Source organism: Erithacus rubecula, assembly GCF_903797595.1.
Source record: "Erithacus rubecula genome assembly, chromosome: 13".
Classification (NCBI taxonomy): domain Eukaryota; kingdom Metazoa; phylum Chordata; class Aves; order Passeriformes; family Muscicapidae; genus Erithacus; species Erithacus rubecula.
This window is the reverse complement of record NC_136665.1, coordinates 18,825,603-18,850,293: the sequence shown is the minus strand read 5'-3', so window position 1 is coordinate 18,850,293 and position 24,691 is coordinate 18,825,603. Positions and strand designations below refer to the sequence as shown.

General features: G+C 45.4%; 2 protein-coding genes across 4 annotated transcripts; one reads left to right on the top strand and one right to left on the bottom strand.

The window, feature by feature from the left end:
• Window positions 1–250: 250 nt before the first annotated feature.
• CRBN (cereblon) lies at window positions 251–19,435 on the top strand. Of its 3 annotated transcripts, none has more exons than XM_079317357.1 (12): window positions 251–401; window positions 3,654–3,766; window positions 4,225–4,427; window positions 5,214–5,363; window positions 6,667–6,826; window positions 8,107–8,169; window positions 8,582–8,666; window positions 8,791–8,906; window positions 11,100–11,164; window positions 12,317–12,448; window positions 14,588–14,858; window positions 14,954–19,435. In XM_079317357.1, the coding sequence occupies exons 1-11, from the start codon at window positions 335–337 to the stop codon at window positions 14,793–14,795; spliced, it is 1,362 nt and encodes a 453-aa protein (XP_079173483.1). In that variant the 5' UTR covers window positions 251–334; the 3' UTR covers window positions 14,796–14,858; window positions 14,954–19,435. The 3 variants fall into 3 exon arrangements, with proteins under 3 accessions (XP_079173483.1, XP_079173485.1, XP_079173484.1); XM_079317359.1 differs by having other exon boundaries at window positions 3,657–3,766; window positions 14,588–14,856; window positions 14,987–17,563; XM_079317358.1 differs by having other exon boundaries at window positions 14,588–14,856; window positions 14,987–17,563.
• TRNT1 (tRNA nucleotidyl transferase 1) lies at window positions 19,068–24,138 on the bottom strand. Its single transcript, XM_079317360.1, has 7 exons — window positions 23,870–24,138; window positions 22,538–22,731; window positions 21,885–22,023; window positions 21,572–21,698; window positions 21,221–21,414; window positions 20,803–21,053; window positions 19,068–20,180 (listed from the first exon to the last, which is right to left on the bottom strand). Exons 1-7 carry the CDS (start codon window positions 24,012–24,014, stop codon window positions 19,932–19,934), a joined length of 1,299 nt encoding a protein of 432 aa, XP_079173486.1. The 5' UTR covers window positions 24,015–24,138; the 3' UTR covers window positions 19,068–19,931.
• Between the last annotated feature and the right edge of the window lie 553 nt (window positions 24,139–24,691).

Genomic DNA, 24,691 nt, shown 5'->3' with positions numbered 1-24,691 from the left:
GCCCCGCTCGGCTCCGCTCGGCTCCGCTCCGGCCCCGCTCGGGCCCCGCTCGGGCCCCGCTCCGGCCCCGCTCGGCCCCGCTCGGCCCCGCTCCTGCCCCGCTCCGGCCCCGCTCGGGCCCCGCTCCGGCCCCGCTCCGGCCCCGCTCGGCCCCGCTCCGGCCCCGCTCGGCCCCGCTCCTGCCCCGCTCCGGCCCCGCTCGGCCCCGCTCCGGCCCCGCTCGGCTCCGCTCCTGCCCCGCTCCGGCCCCGCTCCGGCCCCGCTCCGGCTCCTCCTCCGCCCGCCTCCTGCCCCCGCCCCGCCGCTTCCCAGGCTGCTCTCCGGGTAAACAGCGATGGCCGCCGAGGAGCGAGGCGGAGAGCCCCGAGAGAACATGGGCAACCACCTCCAGCTGGTGCCCGGTGAGGGCCGCGCCGCGCCGGGGGCACCGCGGGGGAGGCGCCGGGCCGGGAGGGAACGGGGAAGAGAGAAGGGAAAGGAAGGAAGGAAGCGGAGGCGGAGAGAAGAGGAAGGAAGGGGAAAAGAGAAGGGAAGCGAAGCGAATCGGGGTCGGGGAGGGCCCCCGGGCGGAGCGGGCAGCGCTGCGGGCCCACGGGGCTGAGGGCGCTCCCGGCCGGCGCAGGGCGAGCGAGGGGCCGCGGGCTCTGCCGGGGCTGCTGCCGGTCCATGCGGGCCGGGGATGTTCCATGGAGTTCGTGGATATTCCCTGCAGGCCATGGGTGTTCCATGGAGGCCGGGGATGCTCCATGGAGGCCATGGGTGTTCCATGCAGGCCATGGGTGTTCCCTGCAGGCCATGGGTGTTCCATGGAGGCCGGGGATGCTCCATGGAGGCCGGGGATGTTCCATGGAGGCCATGGGTGTTTCCTGCAGGCCATGGGTGTTCCCCGAAGGCCGGGGATGCTCTCTGCAGGCCGGGGATGCTCTCTGCAGGCCGGGGATGCTCTCTGCAGGCCGGGGATGCTCTCTGCAGGCCGGGGTGTTCCCTGGAATTCGTGGATATTCCCTGGAGGCCGTGGGATGTTCCCTGGAGAAAGGGACAGGCGATCACGGATCCCTGGGTGAAAAGCACGGTGAGGTTTCCACCAGAGCGAGCAAAGCAGGCACTTCTGTGCACAGTGAAACCCCCAGGCTGAGAAAAACCCAGTTCTGGGAAGTGTCAGCGCTGTTTTCCAGGGAAAATAAGCCAGGAAAGCCGAGGTGCTCGGGGTTGCAGGGCTGGCTCCGTGTGCTGCCCGGCTTATCTGTCACACACAGCCGTGTGATTCCTCACAGGGAATTATTATCATTATTGCATAATAACGGGGTTCTCTGCATGCCTCTGACAGCAGATCGAATGGTTTGGGAAGCAGAATATTTCAGAATAAGCATGCAGGGGAGAAAGGAGCAGGAAATGCTGCCAGCAACCAGCATCATTTCCCATGGCAGGAAATTCTGTGACCTCTCTAGGCTTGGATGTTTTCAATAATAAGAAAATATTTCCTGAATATTTTAGGAAATACAGCCTTAATATCACTGCAACATAAGCAATTTTGGCTGAATATTTGAGGAAATACAGCTTTAATATCACCTTAATAAGTTATTTCCTGAATATTTTAGGAAGCACGGCCTCAATATAACCTTAATATGATGTATGTGTAACCTTGTCCCTTCTCCTTAAATGAGTGTCATATTTCCTCATTTCTGCACAAAGGCATTGAGAGTGGGTTGGGCTGTGTTACTGAACCAACACAAGGGAAATGTGATTTTTATTATGCAGGGGAGCCTTCAACTCTCACTTTTCACTTCTTCCTGTGTGCTGGAGGTGCTGCTAATCCTGGAATTTGAAGATAAATAAAACCCAGTAGCTGGGGGTGTAAAAGCTTTGGCTTGTTTTGCCAGCTGAGAGGGAAGAGGAGGAGAGGGAAGGTTTGCTGTGTTTTGGGCTGGCTGGTGCTGCTGCAGTGAAATGAGTCATCATCCCTCAGCCAGCACCACACAGCAGCCACTGTGAGTTTTTTGGCAGCAGCCAGCAAAAGTTTGCAGGGCACAAATTCTTTCCAATCAACTGCTGCTAATTCCTTCTGTGTTCAGAAAAACAAGTGGGACAGCCTCTGCCTGTTAAAACTGCTCATGATGGATGCAGGCCGATGGGAGCACGTGGAAAAATCAAAATATTTTTTATTCCCATCTTGCAGTGATGCCCCAGAACCGAATAAAAACTTCTTGCCCTCCCCCTCCATCCAACTAAGCAAAATAAAGGCTGTTTTGGACATCTTAAACATTTTGTAATTGTTCGTGGTTAGGGTTGCTAATTGAATATAAGAAATTTCATATAGATGTGGGGTATTTTTAACAGTCATTAGGCAGATGGTGTGTCACTGCTGGAAGGACTGTAATTAGGAGAGTCTGTAACCTCCTTTCTTGCTGAAATAAATGCAATATAGGATGGATCTGTAAGAGCAGGTTCTATAAACTATGAACTGTTTAAAACATAAGTGAGGTGAAGCAGAGGTAAGAGCAGTGACTAAACATTTTGTGGGAGCATTTAACAAATGTGTCTGGAGGCCAAAGAGGGGAAAAAAGGTTCTCTAAAATCAGCCTTTAATGTCTTCTTCACTGTTCTCTTGTCCTCCCACTTAGAAATAGTGAAAGTAGTTGTGCTCCCATTTCTGAAGGAAAATTCTTTGCTTCTGCAACATCTTTCTTTCTTTGAGATTTCCCTGCAGAGCCCTTCAGGATGAGAGAACCCCTCCACTTTTTACATTTTCAATTCTGGATTATATTTTAAGAAGATATTAATTGCAAAGGCAGGCAACTAGACAAACTATTGTAAAAGTGTTTTTTTTCCATCTTGCAGTAGCTTTCAAGGTCTAAATGATGTTTTTCAGCACCCCTGGGATTATCCATTACCCAGCAATTCTTGGTGTAAGAATCTTGGAGATTGGTTTATGTTAACATGTAGTTTAGACATAACATGGTGTATAAATAATGTTTGTGTTCAAAGAAATAGAGTCAGTTAATTCAGTGACTGATAATTTAATTGTCCTCTTGCCTGAAAATTGCTTTAGAATTGGCTAAGAAATGGGAAGGAAGCAGTAGTTTTCAAATACTATTTTATATGTGAAATCACTTGGTGATTTGCTCCCTCAGGAGTTCCTTTCTGGGTTTGTGTTTGGTGTACACACAGCAGAGGCTGACAGCAATTAAATTGTCTAAAATAGCAGCAGGAGTCTCTGCATGAATACAGAATTTCCCACTGCTTCTTACTCACTTGCAGTTTGATTGTTGAGGTTTGTGCAGCCTCAGACACTTTACTCAGCATCCTACAAGGAATGAATTTATCTGGATCCTGGTGTGCAGACAGAAAACCTTTAGAGCTGAGATAAGGAAGTACCACTGCAGTGCAAACCTGAACTGACAGCCTTTGTTTATTGTTTGCTTCCAAAGGAAGTTGTTCTTTAGCCTTTCAGAAATAAATTACCAGCTTTTGACTCTTTCTATAGAATAATGATTTTCCTGTAACAACAAGAAAATTCTTTTCCTCTGGTTTATTTCCCTGTGCAAGGCTGTAGCCTGGGAATGCTGAATGCATTTCCCTGATTCTCAGGTTTTTCTCATTATCTCAGTCTTTGCTGATTGACTTCTACTCAATATTCTGTATGTGCTTTTCAGTAGAGAGCGAGGAAGAGGATGACAATGAAATGGAAGTGGAAGACCAAGATGGTAAAGAAGCTGAGAAGCCAAACATCATTAATTTTGATACCAGTTTGCCCACATCACATATGGTATGTTTTTATATATTATCTCTTAAATATATCCTGAAGGGATTTTAATGGGTTTTGTATAGTTTTGCTATATTGTTGTTAAGCCTCAAGCTTTCATAGAAGGTTGGAAAAAACTTAAAGGGATGCCTGGGCAGTGATGCCTGGGCAGGGATACCTGGGCAGGGATACCTTCCCCTATCCCAAGGAGCTCCCAATATGCAGCCTGGCCTTGGGCACTGCCAGGGATCCAGGGGCTGCCACAGCTTCCCAAAATCCCATCCAGCCCTGCCCTCTGGCAGTGGGAGCCATTCCCTGTGTCCTGGGCACGGAGTCTCTCCATCTGTCCCGTAGCTCCTTGCGCTACTGGAATTGCATCAGCCTGCAGCTTCCTCCAGGCTGCAGAAGCTGTGGCAGCAGAGCAGCTCCGTGTGTCCCTGTCCCCCTGAGCCCCAGCCCATCCTGAGTGTGCCTCCTTGCAGTACCTGGGCTCGGACATGGAGGAGTTCCACGGCAGGACGGTGCACGATGACGACAGCTGCCAGCTGATGCCGGTGCTGCCGCGCGCCATGGTGATGCTGATCCCCGGGCAGACGCTGCCGCTGCAGCTCTTCCGCCCCCAGGAGGTCAGCATGGTGAGGACTTTGATCCAGAGGGACAGAACCTTTGCTGTGCTGGCATACAGGTAACAGCCAGGCCTTGCTGGCATGTGCAGAGTCTTGGTGGCACGGTGTCTGTGGATGCCAGAGCGAAAGCAGATGTTGCATCAGTTCCGTGCTTGGAGCTGAAATGGTTTAACAGAGATTGTTCCAATGTGTGATGGCAGTGTAGTCATCTCTTTGTGGGGAGAGACAGCAAGTGCTGATCTGCTTCCCTGCTGGAGCATCAGTAACTGTTTGTTCCAGCTTGTTAAAGAATAAGCCTTGACCTGAAATGTAAAAGTCACATTCTTGTTTTGAGAGCTGTATTGTTGCTTGTTTTGTGTGTGAATTAACAAGCACTGGTAAATGTTTCACTGTGGAGTTGGGAGACAGGAGGTGATAGAAAAGTGGAAAAGAGAGAAGCTGATCAGGGAATGTTCCTGTCTCTTCCCCCTGCTATTTACTATGGATTAATTGTGTGGGAGGTGGGAAGAGTTCCTGTTATGAAGTAAATCTGAAGAATGTTGGTGCTTTCAGTGTCTGCACTTGAAATGCTGACGCACTGGTGTCATCCCTGTGCTCCCAGAATGTCTCACCTGGACCCTAAAATAAAACCAAGTCACCTGGCAAAAAAAAGCCAACCAACCAAATCAATAGAAGCTGCTTTATAATGGAAGAATTATTATTGTGATGAGTTAAGTGTATTTCCCCAAAAATTGCTTTTTTGTTCAGAGCAGTCATGTACAGTCAGTGCAGGCAGACTGGAGTCTGAATTAGCTGTTTGGAGGGGGGGTAATTAATTTAATTCATCTTTAATTCTTTACTTTTAGTAATGCACATGAGAGGGAAGCACATTTTGGAACCACAGCAGAAATCTATGCCTACAGAGAAGAGCAGGAATATGGAGTGGAAACAGTCAAGGTGAAAGCAATAGGAAGACAGAGGTTCAAGGTGCTTGAAATACGAACACAGTCTGATGGGTAAGGAAATAATGCAGTTAATTCTATACTCAAGTCAACTTTGATAGCATATTCCCTTATTTTTTATATTCCAGTTTGATAACTGATATTTAGAGGCTCTTCTCACTAGTTTTAACATATTAGGTAATTAATGCCTTTTTCCATTTCTAAAAGTGATCAAGATCCTGAACATGCAGTAGGAATATGCTGAGTGTTCCCTCATTTTCAAGTCCTTGGCATTGTGCTCTGCTCCACTGTCACTGGCCAGAGCTCCAGGCTCCTGCACTGATCTGGGAGCATGTGACAATTCTTAGCACAATTGCTGGAGCTTCTGTAATATTTCCTGCAAAGCTTGTGAAGCATTACTCTGGAGCTACTCACCTGTACCCTGCATTCAGCATTGCTTTGGAAAGAGGCCTGGGAGCAGCATTTCTGTGACCTGCAGCTGAAGAAATGAGGAATTGCTGTGCTGTTTACTCTCTGTTAGGCTCCAAATAACAGGCTGGATGTTACAGCTTAGGAAAAGCCCAGCTTGGACACATGGTGGCAGTGCTTGGACAGCAGCAGCAGCACCTTTGATACTGGGAATTCACTGTCCAGAGCTCCTTAGCAAGAATAGCATTTCCATAATTCTTGGTATTTCTGATCCCTGAGTGCTTCTGGCACAACATAATCTTATAATTTATTGTAAGTTACCAGTTCAGTGCTGTCTCTGTGAGAAAATTGTAAATTTGTAATGACACACCCCTCCATATTTCAGGATTTCTGCTGCATAATCCTGATAAAACATGAAGTCTTTCCTGCTGGACATTATTCTTAATAGCCACATAACATATGCTGAGGTCTTTGTGGAAGAGGTGACCTTTGATGCTGGGATATTAAAATTTGATCAGAGTCTGTATCCTGTTTCTGCTGATTCTGACCTCTAGCTGAGCACAGCTTTTGTGGTTTGAAGATAGCAAAGTGCATTTCAGCTGAACTGAGGCATTGAGATGGAAGAGCTGGTGATTTATGCCAAAAGTAACTTGAGGAGACAAAAACTTAAATCCATAGTGCTGAGATTGTGGAACATTCAGCTGTGTTGCCACTGCCAATCTCCCTGTACTTCTGTCCACCACAATTCCAACAGATCTGTAGTGCTCTAAAATAAAAAGAACTTGAGGTGGAATGGGTTGTTGTTTACATTCTCTAGTACTGTGGAGTGATTCATCCATTGCACCAGCCTGTTTTCCTATAAGCAGTAAAATCCATATTTTAAAGTGAATATATTTGAGAAAGCATTTAGAAAATGAGTGTACACCTGATTTTTTTGTTTCCATTTCAGAATCCAGCAGGCTAAAGTGCAAATCCTGCCTGAGAGAGTGCTGCCTCCCACCATGGCAGCAGTGCAGCTGCAGTCCCTCAGCAGGTGCCACGTGCTTCCCTCTTCCAAACCCTCCTGGCAGGACAGAGCCATCAGGCAGTGGTGGCAGAAGTACCAGAAGGTGAGAAGTTGTTCTACAGCTTTGCTTAGTTTGTTTTTGTGTATTTTGTCTTAATTTTTGATGGCATCTTGAGAATCAGTGTTCAGTTCCATTTGTAGAGGAGGAGGCACAGCAGGGAAGGCAAATTCCAGGCTCCTGCTTGGAATCACACAATGGTTTGGGTTGGAAAGGTCCTTAAAGCTCATCCATCCCATGGGCAGGGACACTTCCACTATCCCAGGTGTCTCCAAGTCCTGGCCTGGGGCACTTCCAGGTTTGAGGAGTCCACAGCCTCTCTGGGACACCTCTGCCAGTTTCTAACTATTATTTATTCCATTGTTTTGGTCACTGAAACAGAAAAGTTACCTTGAAATCTTCCATCTCTGTACAGATCTTTGGAACTGCCTCCAGAAATTAATACAGAGTCCTGGTAACTTAACTCATGTTTGGATTTGCTTTTTTTTTTCAATGGTTTTGAACTCTTGCACCCTCAAAATCAAATAAAAACCCCCATTGATAACAAAGAGCTCTTGATTCTCAGAGTTCCTGCCCAAGTTCATGTGAGTTAATGAGCTCAGAAACACTGGGCTGTGGGGCTGGAATCCCTTTCCAAGGCTGATTCTGTCAGGTGAAGCTGAAATGAAAAACCTGGGATGCAGATCCAGAGCAGGGAAATTGTCCTGTTGACCTCCATCTCTCTACTGGTGTAATTTGTAAATGAGGAGAGTTGTCCTCCAGGGGGAGATTAAAATTCAATTTGTACATATTTGCAGTGCAATATGATCTCCCTTTTTGAAAAGCAATGTAGTTGTGTTGTGTGCAGCTTTTTAGACTTTTATTAACTAAAGCTGTAAAGTTCTGTGTTCAGAAATCACTGGAGAAAATTGGTTAATTAAGGAAATGACATTACACTGGTGGAAGTTTGGTGGTTCCAGAGACAGCTGGTGAAGACTTAGGAACAGATGCACTGTAAATAGCACTTAAATTTTGAACTGTCTCCATTTCAGATAGATACCCTTCTGAAAGACATAAGTTTTTATTAGGAAACATCAGAAATACCCTAATGCAGAGACAGGTTTAGTGACACAATCCATGTGTGGTCCTGTTCAGAAGGCTTAGCCCTCAGTACATCTGAAAATGGGTTTGGAAGTTTCACAGTGAAGTGCTGGTCCTGATGGGGATAATTTCTTGTATCTTTAAATCAGGTCTGTCTCCCCTGTTTCATTTTTTTTTTTTTAAACCAAACTTGTCCCTAAAATCTGATTTTTTAAAAGAATAAATATTTGTGGGTTTGGTTTCAGAGGAAGTTCCACTGTGCAAGTTTGACATCTTGGCCCCCCTGGCTCTACTCTCTCTATGATGCTGTAAGTTCTCCTTTGAATCAAATAACCTCCAGTGAGCTTTATAGCTGTAATAATGAAGTATGGGATAACATAAAAGCTTACATTTTGTTGGCTCATAATTTCCATTTTGAAGCATTTTATATTCAGTGTGATAGGAAAAGATCAGAAAGGGCTTCCCTCTCTGTGGTTCCCTCCTTCTTAGAGCAGATGTCTGGGAGGGATAGCAGAGATTCTGTTTCCTTCTGTGTTGTCTCAGAACAAAACCAGTTAAAATATATTGGTACAAAGTGATTCTTTAATTATTCTTCAATTAAAAGATGCTGTCCACTTAGGGAAAAGAGCTTACTCTACATTTTGCTTCCCTTTTGGTTTTTTCCTAAGAAGAAAACAGCAATACCTATATATTTAAATTAGGCTTTTCTTCTAACAAAAGGAAACCTTGATGGAAAGAGTCAAGAGGCAACTCCACGAGTGGGATGAAAACCTCAAAGATGAATCTCTTCCATCAAACCCAGTAGGTACGAGATTCTATGAACCCACATTTCATTTTTTTTTAACTTCCTTAAGAAACCTGTGGTGAACAGGAACAGCTGGATTATTTCTCTGTGAATTCTAACAGACCTGCTGCTTTCTCATTTCTAGATTTTTCTTACAGAGTTGCTGCCTGCCTGCCCATTGATGATGCTTTACGTATCCAGTTGCTCCAAATAGGCAGTGCTGTGCAGAGGCTCCGCTGTGAGCTGGATATCATGAACAAAGTGAGTAGCTCTTCTTTGCTGCCCATCAAATTGCCAAAAAAAAAAGGGGGGTTGCTGTTACAATCTCCTCCAGAAAGTATGGAATTGCCAGCTAATCCTTCCAGATTAATTTGGGTGTTCTGTTATTTCTTCAAAAGTTTGCTCGAAAGGAAAATGGTTTCTCAGTGCTGGATTATGTTTGGGAGCAAGCAAGAAACATAATTCAGTGGAATGGAAAAGAATTAGAATTAGAATTAGAATTGGAATAGAATGGAATGGAATGGAATGGAATAGAATAGAATAGAATAGAATAGAATAGAATAGAATAGAATAGAATAGAATAGAATAGAATAGAATAGAATAGAATAGAATAGAATAGAATAGAATAGAATAGAATAAGGATAGAATAGAATAACAATAATTTCTTTTGTTGGAAGTGTTTCAGTGTGGCACAGCACTTTCTTAGCCAGGAGATGGTGCTAGAAGTGCAGTGTTGTTAACAACCATCACAGCCCCACACTGACACCACAATTTAGCATCATTTTGCCATGGAAACTTGTGGATTTTGTAGCAAAATCTTCATAGTATTGAGCATAAATGTAAAGATTGGACTAAACTGATCTTTTTTGTAAAAGACACATTTATTTCTTAGGCAATTCCTTGTTAAGATGTTCAAAAACTTGTTTCCCTTCCCTTCTTTCCATTGCCATGGCCTTGTAATATTCTAAATGTTCTATTTTTGTGTAACACAGTTCTTAATAATAATTGGTATTTTCTAAATAACAATATTGTGTTTGTCTAATGGGTACAGAGCAGTGGAAATGTTGCCTGTTTGCCTGAAAAGTACTGTCATTAAATTCTTGCCTGTTTCTGGGGAAAAGTGACCTGAGGGTCATTTTTATAGTGATCATCTTTCCAAAGCTCATGTACCAGAAATTTAAAGAAAGGAGACAGAAACCTTCTCTTCCAAATTCTGAGGCAGAAGTAGACAGTTTTTTGCCTGAGGCTGTAATCAGGCTCAATTTCACTTATCTTTTCTGAGTTGAAACTCTGGAAACACCCTGATACTCAAGTGCTGCTGACAACTGTTCATGTTCAGTAATTATATATTTTCTATAAATTCCAAAGAGACAGAAAAACTGAATTTACCCTCATAAATTTAAGCTTTTAACCTGTACCCAGAAGGTGTTTTCTTCATCATCATGTGATGTTTTGGTCTGTAAATTTAACTGTTCTGTATTAGTGTCAGAATGGAGAGTGCATTATATACTCCTATATACAGTTTATTTAGCTTTTTACAATTTATTTAGCAGCATTTTGATCCAATCCAGTTTTTTTTTTTAGCCAGGGTTCTTTAAGGTACCCTGTTTTGTTCAGAGTGCAATTTCCAATAATAAAACTGATCCACTTTCCTTTGTGATACCAACTAATGATATTGTACTTTTATCAGCTTTCCCTGCTGTTAATTCAGTTATTTTAAGGAGTGTTCCTGACTCCAGGTGTTACACTGTGAATTGGGAGTGCTAATTTCAATCATTAGAGAGTTTGGAAGTGGAGCCATGGAATAAAATAGTGGCTCATTTTGGGGGGAATTTCACAGCATTACCCTTAAAAAATACAAAGTACAAGTAATGCACATCCTGCAAATGAATGGGAGTGTTCTGCTGAGCTGATTTAAATACTGCTTTTCTGGGCAGTGTCAGTGATGAATTGTTTAGTTTGTACTTTGTAGAAATTGTTGAAGATGGATGAATCTGTGATAATCTCCAGGAGAGAGATCAATATGTTTTACCTGTTTTTGTGAGGAAATTGAACCCATTGATCTACAGTACCCTCAAATTTAAGAAAGACTTAATGATTGCATTTGTCTCATCTGCCTTTTCTGTGCTGTGCTGCAGAAGAGCAAAGGTTGTTTTTTTCTAAATTAGCCTTTAGAGACCTTAAAAGGTTGGCTCATTTATTATCTTTGTGGAGTCAGATCCAATTCTCTGTGTGTGGATCTTTTTGTGAGGGGATGATAGGAAAATTAGGTCTTTTAGATAATAATTAATGTTTAAATAAGTAAAATGCACAGAAAAAATATCCCACATCAGATGAACAAAACAATTGCTCCAAAGTCTGTTCTGATGGGCAGAGAGAGATGTTTTTCATTATTTCCCACTGCTGACATACATCTGGAAATTAATAAAATTATCCTTTGTTTCTCTTTCCCAGTGTACATCTCTCTGCTGTAAGCAATGCCAAGACACAGAAATAACTACCAAGAATGAAATATTCAGGTGAGTTTATTACTCTTCATCTTGAGCAGCTCCTTTTGGTCACAAACATGGGCACAGCAAAGCAGATTAAATCTTAAAACTGCTGGGTTGGCCATGGCTCCAATACAATTGAAGTAAATATTTATAGAGAGTTTATATTTGATAACTTTTATTTTTTAATACAAAGTTAGGAAATCTCAGCATTTCCAGGTATATTGGAACAGAAATTGGTGTTGTGCCACACCCCCAGCACCTTGCACTAAACAATTGGAAATCTAAATCACATAAAGACTTTTTCATATTTCTGAATAAAGTTTTTAATATCCCAGATTTGACTTCTCAACACTTCATTTCTATGTCAGCAGGCCACAAGAGCAGATGGAAATGCACTAATTAGGGGATGTGAACAGGCTCCCAGGATGTTGGCATGCAGGGAATGTTCCTATTTAAACCATGAAATGTTGGGATCCCTTTTTACTTCTTAGAATTTAAGGATTTTCCTGATAAGTGGCCCCATTCTCTATTTGCCCTATACAATATCTCCCATATTTAACTACAATTACATTTCCCAAATAATTGCTGCTGCTGTCAGCTTGTCACTGCTTTTCATCCTGGTGAACTCCCATCAGCCCATCCCCTCTGATAGTGGCAAGGTTAAAAGATGCTTTGGGTTAACAAAGACTCCCCACAGTTTTTCTTTATGATAAGGAGCTGATGGGGTAATTAAAAGCCATTTCTTATCTTCTAATCAAATAAAGACACCACAATTCCTGCTGTGTCAATATGATCAACTTTGAGAAGATGCTGAGATGTTGGTGCAATAAATGAACATTTTTTTCTTACTAATAAAGTTGCATTTTCCTTGCTTTTCTTGGAACTTGCTGGTTAAAGTGATACACAGGATGAGTCTCTCTGTACTTTCCTGCAATTCTGAGCAAATTTGAGCAATGATATTTTAAATTAGCATCTATTTCCTTTCAGTTTTTCATACTATAATTCAAGGTATTTTTTTCCTCTACTAAAAGTGGTTTTTTGTTGTTGTTGAAATACTTTAAGCTTATCTGGCAGTTTTTCCTCTGTTGATATTTGCCATCTTTTGGGGCTGGATTTTTTTTTATTATTATTATTATTTTTATTTTTCTTTGCTCTCTGACCAAATTCCTTGTGTTGCAGCTTATCCTTGTGTGGGCCCATGGCAGCCTATGTGAATCCCCATGGATACATCCATGAAACCCTCACTGTATATAAAGCTTCCAACCTGAGTCTCAGTGGAAGGCCCTCCACAGAGCACAGCTGGTTCCCTGGGTAAGAGCAGCACTTTTTTTATTAGAAAATGACCTAAATTGGCTTTTTCTGGCAGGGTGGAATAGTAAATATTGAGTTTTTCAGGCACGTGTCATCATTTTGCTGCTAAAAAGTAAGGAAGTAAATTTAGATTTATTCAAAATGCAGGATAAAATGGAAAAGAAAATCACATAAAATATTGCAGAATTTAATATTTTTTAAATGGGGAAATACTTAGAGTCTAAACTATTTAAACCATGTTGTCTGGAAATTTCTTTATATGTAGTTTTATTTAAAGTGCAGCTGTTTTCAGAACTGTTTTCATACAGCTTTAGTGCAAATGAAAACCAGAATACATAAATGCATTTAGTCTACTGAATTACATTTTTATATCTAAAACCTGAATAAATGTTACATGAAATGAAAAGCTAATAACATTTCTATTGATCTGATTATCTTGGATGTTATTTTAATAAGAAATAATTAATAATGAGTCTGCCTCTGTGAGACAGTAACAGAATTAAGTGTTTAGATTTAGAAGTTTGACTAATAATAACAACAGGATTTTTTTTCCTGGAATATCACACAGAACTAAACAGTGACTTGTAGGATGTCTGGCATTTCTGTCACACATTTTAACTTTTCCCTAAAGAAAATTGGAGACTTTTAATATCTGGAGTTAATATTGCTCATCCTTTTGTGTTTTCTCAGCTGTTTTATGATGGCTTTGAAATATTCATGTTCTACCTCATAAAACTGTTAGAGAAAAGCTCTGCTGCTGTGGAAGTGCAGCAGTCCCTGTTATTTGAGAAGGGCAAAAATCACTTTCATTCCCATTAAATAATTTACTCTGAGAAGTTTTCTGAGCCCTCTTTAGGGTTCTCAGCATTTTTCACTGCTGGAACCTGGGACAACAAAAAGATTTGGTTGCTTCCTCTCTTCAGAGAGACAGGAGAAGCCTTTGGGGTGGGATGTTTGTGGGTTTTTTGCTTTATTTTTTGAAGTTTGCAGGGTTTTAGATGGGAGCTGGGCACTGGATTCCTGAGGATTCTTTGCAATGAATTGGTGCCCAAATTCAGTTTGGGGATTGTCACCCAAATTCTGTTTGGGGATTGTCACCCAAACTCAATTTGGGGGTTGTCTCCCAAACTCAATTTTGACACTGCCACCCAAACTTAGTTTTGGCACTGTCACCCAAACCCATTTTTTGGTTGTCACCTGAACCCATGCTGTGTTGTGCTGTCCCCATGTTGTGCTGTCCCCCATGCTGTGCTGTCCCCATGCTGTGCTGTCCCCATGTTGTGCTGTCCCCATGCTGTGCTGTCCCCATGCTGTGCTGTCCCCCATGCTGTGCTGTCCCCCATGCTGTGCTGTCCCCATGCTGTGCTGTGCTGTCCCCCATGCTGTGCTGTCCCCATGCTGTGCTGTCCCCATGCTGTGCTGTCCCCATGCTGTGCTGTGCTGTCCCCCATGCTGTGCTGTCCCCATGCTGTGCTGTCCCCATGCTGTGCTGTCCCCATGCTGTGCTGTGCTGTCCCCCATGCTGTGCTGTCCCCATGCTGTGCTGTCCCCATGCTGTGCTGTCCCCATGCTGTGCTGTGCTGTCCCCCAGCCCATGCTGTCCTGTCCCCATGCTGTGCTGTCCCCATGTTGTGCTGTCCCCATGCTGTCCTGTCCCCATGTTGTGCTGTGCTGTCCCCATGCTGTGCTGTGCTGTCCCCCATGCTGTGCTGTCCCCATGCTGTGCTGTCCCCATGCTGTGCTGTGCTGTCCCCCAGCCCATGCTGTCCTGTCCCCATGCTGTGCTGTCCCCATGTTGTGCTGTCCCCATGCTGTGCTGTCCCCATGTTGTGCTGTCCCTATGCTGTGCTGTGCTGTCCCCATGCTGTCCTGTCCCCATGCTGTGCTGTGCTGTCCCCCATGCTGTGCTGTCCCCCAGCCCATGCTGTGCTGTCCCCATGCTGTGCTGTCCCCATGCTGTCCTGTCCCCATGCTGTGCTGTGCTGTCCCCCATGCTGTGCTGTCCCCCAGCCCATGCTGTGCTGTCACCCATGCTGTCCTGTGTTGTCCCCCACACCCATGGGTGCTCTGCAGCCGCTGATCCGTGCTGTCCCCCACACCCATGGGTGCTCCGCAGCCGCTGATCCGTGCTGTCCCCAGGTACGCCTGGACCATCGCGCAGTGCCGGCTGTGTGGCAGCCATGTGGGCTGGCGCTTCACGGCGGCGCGCAGGGATCTGGCCCCGCCGCGCTTCTGGGGCCTGACGCGCTCGGCGCTGCTGCCGCGCATCCCCGGCAACGACGAGGAGACGGAGCCGGAGCCGGGCTCGGGCTCGGGGCGCGGCCGCTCGCCGCGGCTGTGCCTGTGACACCCCGGGACAGCCCGGGACACCCCGGGACAGCCCGGGACACCCCGGGACGGCCCTGCCCGCGCTGCTGCCGCGCATCCCCGGCAACGACGAGGAGACGGAGCCGGGCTCGGGGCGCGGCCGCTCGCCGCTGCTGTGCCTGTGACAGCCCGGGACAGCCCGGGACAGCCCTGCCCACCCTGCTCAGCCAGAGCCCCGTGAGACCCCGGAGCCGGCGCAGGCAGCGCCCTGAGCTCCTCCTGGATCTGCAGGCGACACCTGGAACCTCCGGACACGTTGGGACTGGACTTGTGTCGTTCCCGCTTGCAGAGAGGAAGGGGGATGGAAAGTGAACTGCAGCCGAAATCCCCATAGGCAGAGTCTGGCCGATGCAGAGGTGCCAGGATGGTAGAGAGCAGTGAGCTGCTGTGGAGTGTTTGCCATAACACACTGACACCTGCTGTGCTGACAATCCCCCTTCTAACTCTGTCAAATCCTTCAGGTTTGCTGCTTGTGCTGTTTCTCAGCTTTTTGCTGAATAACCATGGAAGAGAGAAGCAGCCTGAGAGTTTCTGGGTGCTGGAATTGCAGCTGCCTCCCAGCATGGAACCCGTGGGGAAGTGTCTGTTCCTTACAAGTTGTCTCATCTGTTTAGTCCATTTGACTTCAGAAGTCTTGAAATTTTAAATTATTGATAAGAAGTGCACAGGTCAGTCCCAGAGGGTAAACAGCATTGTCATGTTCTGTTCAATGTGCTTCAATTGCTTCCCCAAATTATTGCTGGTTATTTTTCCAGGGGAGATGTCCAGGGGTTTGGGAAGGACTCTGAAACACCCCACTGAGGTGATTTTTAAGTACTGCTTGTTGTGACAAAGGGAAGGAAAAATCTCTTTTAATTAATTTTGTTTTAACTTTCAGATCACAAAGCAAAATTTCACATTATCACCTTAAAAAGAGCAAAAATTTCCAAATAAAACAGAAATAAAGGCAGTGCTTTTTTATGGGGAGGTCTCCTGGTAGATCTTTGGTTTGGTTTTTATTTTGTCTGTGCTCCACAAATTGGTTGCAAACTGGGACAGCTTTTCCCACTGATTTATTATTTTTTTCCTCTCAGAATGCACTTTGATGATGGAAATGAAGATTTTTTTTTTTCAGTGGTTTTGCACATAAACACTTTGTTTTTCGTGAGAGCTTTTATCACTCACTCTTAATTTCTTCACAGTGATGTAAAAGTAGTCAGGGGTAAGACAAGAGCCAGTGGTTGTTCTCTGCCAGGCTCCAGGCAGGTGGAGCAGGGACAGATCAGCTGAGGGCCAAGGCCAAGGCTGGCACAGCAGGAGCTCATTCCTGATTCCCAAGGCACTGAGGAACCTCCAGCTGGAAAAACCCCAAACCATGGACTTGCTGCTGGGTATTTGTCATGCCGGGTATGTAGAGATTAATTGTGTAACTCAGGTTTAGTTCTTTGAAACTTTCTACCTCTGTGCTGCTTCTGTTCTTCTCAGACACATTTAATTCCCTGTGCAGTGCCCTGACTTGGCAGTGACCTGTGCAAAGCAATATTTGGGATGTGGCTCTGAGCAAACAGAGGGTGATGATGGCTCATTTTCATCCAGAAAAGCTCTGGGTGTTGATAATGATTGATTGCAGGCTTGGAAAGCCAAGCAGGGTGTGAGAAGGAAACTCTGAACTCTGGAGCCAGGCCTGGCTTTCCCTCAGCCCTGCACACACAGCACACCTGGGCTGTACCTTTGGCTGGTTTTGTTACTTTTCCCTCCAAGTCCCTCCTGCCTGTTGTTCTGTGACCCTCAGTGGTGGCAGAAGTTGGACCTTCTGCTGCCTTGGTGTGACCATTCACTGGGGGCTGGGGAAGGGAAATTACAAAATGATTTTCTTAAGCTGTCACTGAACTTCTAAAGCTTCAGTTCTTTGGGGTTTTGGCTGATTCTTTTGCATTCTCAATTAAAAATGGCAATGATTTAATCCAGAATAAGCATGTTTTTGGTGTTTTGCCTATACAGTCAAATGTAAACTGATACAATTGAGGTAAGTCAGGAGTAAATTGACACTAAATTTTATTGATGATGCTGTTCCATGTTAAGCTGTGTGGTGTTTGCTGTATTGGGATCCATGACACTTCCCAGGTTGAATCCAGTCCTTACAGGAGGCATCAGAGTATCCAGCACTCCAGGCTGTGCACTTGGGGAGGTTCCTTCCATTGGTTCATATTCTCCATGCTTTTCCCTGTTTGAAGAGAAAAAACATTGCTGGGAATTTGGGAAAATTAGGAACATCACTATGGAAAAATACAGCAACAGCTTAGGAGAGCTAATTAAAGGGAAGAGATTTTATGAATGTTTACTACATTCACCCCATTGATTGGCTGATGCAGGAGTTAATTAATGCAGTGGGCAGGACTGAGGGATCACAGGATTTCCAGCACAGACTTGCTCATTTTCAAGCATCACCAACACATCCAGTCAGAGCCTGTAACTTGGCAAGTTTTCATTTATTTTACTTTCATTTTGACAGATGGGTAGAACCACTTGTACACTGGGTCTGAAACATTTCAGATACTCATTTGTTTTTAATTAATGCTGTTTTTGGATGTGCTGCAGTTCATTTGTTCCTCTCTCTGTCACCTTTAATTGCTCTGTAAACTGCTCCAGGGGTAGCCCAGTCTCTGCTTTAACTCTTCCTTCTCTCTGCCTTTTGGCACAACTTTTCTGACCAATCTTGTGGCTTGCAAATACTTGCAAAGAATAAAATTCAATTTGTTTCAAAACTCACCTGGTTTTGCTGATTGTCAGGGTGGGAAAAGGAAACATTTGGCTTTATGATGTGTTTTAAACAGGTTGGCTCCAAAAAGTCAAAGTTTCACTTCCAAGTTTCAACTGGCCCAGGACAGGGAAGGTGAGGAATGACAGGGGAGAGAGGGGAGGTTGTCAAGTCATTAATTGTGAGTATCATTTAATTAGTCAAGTAATCTGCTGGAGAGCTTTACTTGACCATGTCTGTATCAAACTTCATCTCTTCCCTCCCCCTTTGCTATTTTAATACCCATACTCTATAAAGGAGTGTTTATTTAAACCCAGCATTTCTCCAGATCCCAAACTTCCACTGCTTGCCTGAAATCCTGACTATTTTTTATTTCATGCCTTTCATTTTCCTAGGAATTAATTTTAGTGGAAAAAGAACCAGAGATAGTGGACAAATGAGAAACCTCAAACCTTTCAAGAGGTGTTGGAACACAGGTGCTCCCTGTGCTGAATTCCAAGGACTGTTCAGGGAGGTGCTTGTGGAATCATCAGGTTTTGCTGGTTTTTTGTGAGCCCTGGAGATTTGTAGCAGGATCCTCTGTGTCATCAGTGAGGGATCCTTTTACTGACCAGCTTGGCCAAATAATCTCCATTTAATTTCTACTTACTAATAATTAAATTGGCTTTGAAATGATTGATTTAATAATGCACTCTACAGCAGCTGTAACTCTCTATCCTGTGTAGTAAATAATCCTGATTAAATTCTTTTCAGGCTAATCATTACCAGCATCAATTAAAATAAACCATTCCTTGCTGTTCCCATGCATGATTTGGATTTTCATCCTTAATCCTGGGGGACAAAGTTGTGCAGGGGTTCCCTGACAGCAGAACAATCCTTTAGACTTGAGGCAGGGATTAAATCTGGGAGCAGGACTGGATCCAGGCACACCCAGCCCCTCTCAGGGCTGGAAATTTCAACTCTGCACTCATGGGAAGATCTCCCTGCTAAACTTTGGACACAGTATCCATCTGGTAGATGCCAAGATCATAAATTTCAAGCTTTTGTCCTTAAAAATCTTCTCTCTAAGGGGAGTTGGACCCTGACAGCAAATTTGGGTAAAAATTAAGAGTTATTATTTTACCACCTCCACAGCCCTTGCCCTAAAGCTGATTTTCACTTTGGTGAAGTCTTTAAAAGACTCTCTTACAACCCTGAATTTTGTCACTCTCCCTCCCAAGATTTCAGTAGTTGCACAAATGACACAAAGGAGGTTTCCCATTAATCACCTCATTAAATTAAGCACCATCCTGTCCTTGTGAGATTTGCCTTCCTAACAAACAGCCCTTCCCTCTTCCCTTGCTGGCTCCCACAAATTCCCAGGCACCTTCAGGATAATTTATTTAAAGAACCAGACATCCCAGGAAAATCAAAGGCAGCTGGGAAGTTGTGTGAAAACCCAAAATACTGATTTTTTTTTTTCCAGCATTGTTCCAGTGTTGCCACCTAGTGTTGCAAAATGATATCCAAGGAAAATGAAATCCAGAGGAGTTTATTTGTTATCATGGTTCTGTAGGAAAACTTCAACCTGCAACAAGATTTATACACACAAGAGCTGCTCTCAGATTTTTTTTAACAGCACACCAAAAACCCCAAGGATAGGAAGACATTCATAAAGACCAGGAATAGCTCTGCTCCAAATCCCCAAATTCCCAAGGCAAGGAGCTGGATCTCCCCTTGGTAATGTTAATTAACATTAATCATCTGTCTCACACCTGAAGTTGAAAATCCAATGTAGAACCTTCAGCAGCTTGCTGTGGATTTAGTTACTCAGTGATAAACTACTGGAAATTCATGATACTCACTCAGCCAAGTCATCCTTTAAATCTAAAATTGATTCTAGAGTTCTGAAAAATAAAAATAGTCCTAGAAAAGAGCCTGGTTTTCCAAGGCAAGGCTGTTGGGAACTGCTGGAGTGAGTATTTTCATCTGTTATCCAGCTTTAAGTACAAAAAGAGTTAAGGTAGAGCCCATTATTTCCTAGGCACATAAAAACCTCTCCATGATTTTTGATTTGCATCTAGAGGATGCAAACAACCTTTTGGGGGGAATTTTGTGATTTTTTTTTCTTGGATACAGAAAGAAGGAGAAAAATTTTGCCATCACCTCTCATGCCCTAAGTCATGACAAAGCAGTAAATATTTATCAGTAAAAACAGCAAAGAGAGGTTGAGAAGGTGGACTTTGGCAAACAGTGCTTGCCACTATTACAAAATGAGACCTGTCCTTGCAGGAGTCAGGAACTGGCAATGAGAATGTTCAATGTGACAAATGCTCAGCTGGCTGGGAGAGGCTCAGTTCCACTGGGATCAGGGCACACTCAGTCCTGTTGTTATTCCCTTCACACCTTCTTCAGGCAGCTCAGCAGTTCCTCTTTATCCATGTGGTAGCCACTCTTCTTCCACTCATCCCTCAGCTGCTGCAGTGCTGTCCCAATGTCCTTCCCTGAGGACACCCCCATCTTCCTCAGGTCGTGGCCACTGACAGGGAAGGAGGGCACAGTCCAGGCCTGCATTTCTCTCAAGAGCTGCTCCTCTCCTTGGTACTTCAGGAGCTCAAAGATCTTGGAGTTGGTGTTAGCTTCCCTAGACTAAGAGAAAAAAGGAAAAAAAAAAGATGTGAAACAGCAGAAACAGCTCCAAGTGTGCTCAGCACTGTGCTATTCCCTTTAGGCAGGATCTTGGAGAAGCTGGGACTATGGAAGCAAGGCCTTGTCCTGTCTCACAGGGGGTAAAACTGAGTCTTGCAGGCTCTGGGAGATCCTTGGATACTCTCCTGGATCCCAGCAGTAGCTGCAATCCTTCTCCATCACCTTTCCTGTGGCACACAGGGGACTGGCTCTTGCCCTCACTATCAGGTGCTGCTCTAGAAGTGCAGAATTCACCTGGAACTGACCTGATTTTGCTGTGGAAGAACATCCCAGGCTGCCTAAGGAACACCAAATTGTACTGATTTTCCATGCAGAGCTGAATTTCACAGAAAAAAAGCCAAATTCTCCTTGAGGTCCAGCTCCTGGTTCATATTTCAGCACAGCAAACTGCCAGTCCCAGGTAAGGTCACAAGAAACTGAATTTTACATCAATCCAAAAATTGCTCCAGAGCACAGGGTGCTCAGAGCTGCTAAAATACAGTAGGTTTGTTCTTTAGAAATGTCTTAAATGGAGTTCAGCTCACTGTGAAGCCCCAAATGAAGCAATGTGAACTACACTCACATCCATCAGGAAGTCCTGGTATGGTCTAAGTGCTTCTGGCCCTGAGGCTTTGGTTAACTCCTGCCTGTGCTTCACCAAAAAAAGGCCAAGGTTTTTCTCCTCCTTGGAGATTTTCAGCCTCAGGTCCAGGTTTGTGACATCATCCTTGCCCTTGAACAAGGATGTCAGGACAGTCATGGGTTTTGGAGATAGGTTTTGGATGTTTTTAGTGACTCTGGCAAATTCCTCTAAATTCCCATCAAGTGGTAACCCTAAAAACACAAACAGTGCAAAGAAGTGTTAATAAGAGAAGCTGGTGTTGGCACAGGATAAAAATAAAATCTCATTTCTGTGTAAACCCAAGTTTGATCTCAATTTGCCACAAAATTCTTTCTGTATAAGAGACAGGAGTAGGAAATCAAACTTCATTCCACTTTACCTATGTACTGGGCAATATCCAGCTCATACATAAGTTGAACCAAATGATTGACATGGTTTCCAGTAAGAATTTTTTTCAGTTCCACCCAAATCCTTTCTCCTGATATTCCAGCCAAGCCTTTGGCATTTTCTCTAATTGCTTGCAGTGTAATAGGCTCATGATCTCCAGGTTTCTCTGCAATTCTTCCATAAAATCTGTCAAATGAAACCCCTGGATGTTAGATTAGAAAACTGTTCCACTTACAATCATGAAATCTTTTAGGTTGGAAAGGAAATATGACAACTTTAACTCTTTTTACATCACTGATGTCTTTCTGCATATTATGTATCAAGGAAAAGCAAAATCTCTCACCTGAAGTATCTCAGGATTCTTAAATAATCTTCTTGTATTCTCTCAGCTGCCTTCCCCACAAATCTGATTTTCTTGTTTTGCAAGTCTTCATAACCATTAAAGAAATCATAGAGAGTCCCATCCAAACCTAGAAAAAAATGAGAATTTCCAAATGTGACTGACACAATAAAAAAACCACTCTCATTTGGAAATGAGTTGTGTGAGTTATCAGATCATCTCAGGTATTTATACAGAGCTTTGACACAGAGACAGAACTCACTGGCAAAACTCAAATTCACTGCTTCACCTACAAAAAAGAGTTTTTGAACTGTACCTAAGAACATGGAGTTGACAGTGAGATCCCTCCTCTCAGCATCCTTGTGCCAGTCTGTGGTGAACTCCACCTCTGCGTGCCTCCCGTCGGTGACAACGTCTATTCGCAGAGTGGTAATTTCAAAATTCTCTTCGTGGAGCTGCAAATCCCAGACACTGTCACTCAACACAACCAGGAAATGAAATGAAGGGCAAAAAATGAAATGCTCATTTTTTCAGCTCTGTTTGTGTGCTGTGAGTGCACGCATGCACAGCAATGTGTGCAGTGTTTTCATACAGAGTTGAGAAATAGGAATTTCTGAGAATAAATTTGTCATTATTTATTCTATAGAGAGCCTGGAGGAGATGGACTAAGAGCAAAGTAGAGGAAACAGAACTTGAGAGGAAATCAGGAGCAGGAAACATTAGGATCATGTGTGGGCAGCCAACATTATCTTTTCTGGTGATGACACAGCAGCATGAATGGGTTACATGCATTAAAATATAATGACTTGAATTCCACAATGAATAATCAAAAAACCACTCCAGGCTTTAAAACAGGGTCTCATTTAAACTCTTGCTGTGATACTTTAACAAATAAGAACCAAATTTTCTACTGGACATGCTGCACATCCACAGACAGGTAGAAAAGATCCCCACAAATCCCAAACCAACCCTGGCAGTGATGGTTCCGTGTTTTTCTCCTTTGTTATTGATCAGACGAACCCCAGCTGCTGTGAACATTTCCTTCATCTCTGCTGGTGTAGCTGTGGTGGCAAAATCGATGTCTTGTGGTGTCACCCCGCTCAGTAAATCCCTCACTGCCCCTCCTGCTATTCTCAGCTCATAGCTCTTCTTCTCAAACAGTTCTGGGAAGGGAAACCAAGCAGAAATAAACCCATGGCACAATCGGCTGCCTTCTCACAAAATTATTGTCACAGATGTAGCAATAAACACTCAAATATGCAGGAAGCAGCAAATAACTCGCAGCTTCATGCAAAACGCACTAGTTGGGCACCCATAGGTATTTCCCCTGTCATTGGGATTTATTTTTCTGAAAACATAACCCTTGGCAGGTCCTGGGGACTCTGGGCTGGAGATCATCTTGAACACTCACGGAAAAGAATTCAGATTATTTACGGCAGAACATATTGAACCGTGAACCCAGATTTCTCAAGAGAGCATGATGGAATCGGCCTCCAAAGGGGAAAAGGAGCTCGGGGACACTTTTTACCAGGGGATGGAGTCACAGGGCAAGGGGAAAAGGCGATAAGGTGGGGAAGGTTTGGGAGTGAGGATCCCAACCGAGGGCCCGGGATGGAATTCCCAGAGCAGCCTGGCACTGTGGAAAGTGTCCCTGCCATGGCAGGGGTGTCCCTGGCTGGGTTTGCGGTGCTTCCCGAGCCGAACCAGCTCTCGGTGCCGCTCTCGGTCCCGCTCTCCCCTCAGGGCCATTCTCGGTCCCGCTCTCCCCTCGGGGCCATTCTCGGTCCCGCTCTCCCCTCGGGGCCGCTCTCGGTCCCGCTCTCCCCTCGGGGCCATTCTCGGTCCCGCTCTCCCCTCGGTGCCATTCTCGGTCCCGCTCTCCCCTCGGGGCCGCTCTCGGTCCCGCTCTCCCCTCGGTGCCATTCTCGGTCCCGCTCTCCCCTCGGGGCCGCTCTCGGTCCCGCTCTCCCCTCGGGGCCGCTCTCGGTCCCGCTCTCCCCTCGGTCCCGCTCTCCCCTCAGGGCCATTCTCGGTCCCGCTCTTCCCTCGGTGCCGCGCTCGGTCCCGCTCTCCCCTCAGGGCCATTCTCGGTCCCGCTCTCCCCTCGGGGCCATTCTCGGTGCCGCTCTCCCCTCGGTCCCGCTCTCCCCTCAGGGCCATTCTCGGTCCCGCTCTCCCCTCGGTGCCGCGCTCGGTCCCGCTCTCCCCTCAGGGCCATTCTCGGTCCCGCTCTCCCCTCAGGGCCATTCTCGGTGCCGCTCTCCCCTCGGTGCCGCTCTCCGCCCGCCCTCCCGCACTCACCGGCCACGCTGCGCAGCCCCGGCGTGAAGAGCGCCTGGAACTGCGGCGCCTGCAGCCTCATGGCGCCGCCGCCGCTCCCGCCGAGCCGCCGCCGCAGCAGCCGCAGCCCGGCCCTGCGGGGCACAACCAACAGCTCAGCCCACATGGGCGGCACGGCCCGGCCCGGCCCGGCCCCGCGCCCGCACTCACCCACAAACACACACACGGAACCGGGACAGCGCCGGAGCGGCGGCGCCGGGAGATGAGCTCAGAGCAGCGCCGGGAGATGATGAGCTCAGAGCAGCGCCGGGCTGGGAGCGGCTCCGCCTCCGGGCCGGGTTCCGTGAGCGGCTCCGCCCCCGCTCCCTCAGCGGGGCCGGGAATGATTTATAAAAACCCTCCCAAAATCACAGAATCACCATCATGATCATCGAATTCAGCCCGTGCCTAACACCTCAACGAAAGCACAGCACCAAAAAACCCTCCCAGAATCACAGAATCACCGTCAAGATCCTCGAGTCCAACCCATCCCAACACCTCAACCAAACCGTGACACCCAGTGCCACAGCCAGTCTTGTCTTTTTTTAAATCATACCCAGGGATGCTGGGTATGATTACTGCCTCCCCAGGCAAAGCATTCCAATACTATGTTATTTTTTCTGTGTAAAACTTTTCCTAATATCCAACCTGTATTTCCCTTGGCACAACTTAAGGCTTTGTCTGGTTCTGTCAGTGCTGCCTGGAGAAAGGGACCAACCCCCCTGACCAAATCACCTTTCAGGGAGTTGTGAGGAGTGATAAGGTCACTCCCGAGTCTCCTTTTCTCCAGGATAAATCCCAGCA

Coding starts and splice junctions, on each gene's coding strand:
- CRBN (XM_079317357.1), top strand. CDS start 335: ATGGCCGCCGAGGAGCGAGGCGGAGAGCCCCGAGAGAACATGGGCAAC. Junction 8,170..8,581: donor TCTACTCTCTCTATGATGCT/GTAAGTTCTCCT, acceptor TTCTAACAAAAG/GAAACCTTGATGGAAAGAGT. Junction 8,667..8,790: donor TCTTCCATCAAACCCAGTAG/GTACGAGATTCT, acceptor TCTCATTTCTAG/ATTTTTCTTACAGAGTTGCT.
- TRNT1 (XM_079317360.1), bottom strand. CDS start 24,014: ATGTGGGCTGAGCTGTTGGTTGTGCCCCGCAGGGCCGGGCTGCGGCTG. Junction 22,024..22,537: donor ACGGAACCATCACTGCCAGG/GTTGGTTTGGGA, acceptor TGGGATTTGCAG/CTCCACGAAGAGAATTTTGA. Junction 21,415..21,571: donor AGAATCCTGAGATACTTCAG/GTGAGAGATTTT, acceptor TTCATTTGACAG/ATTTTATGGAAGAATTGCAG.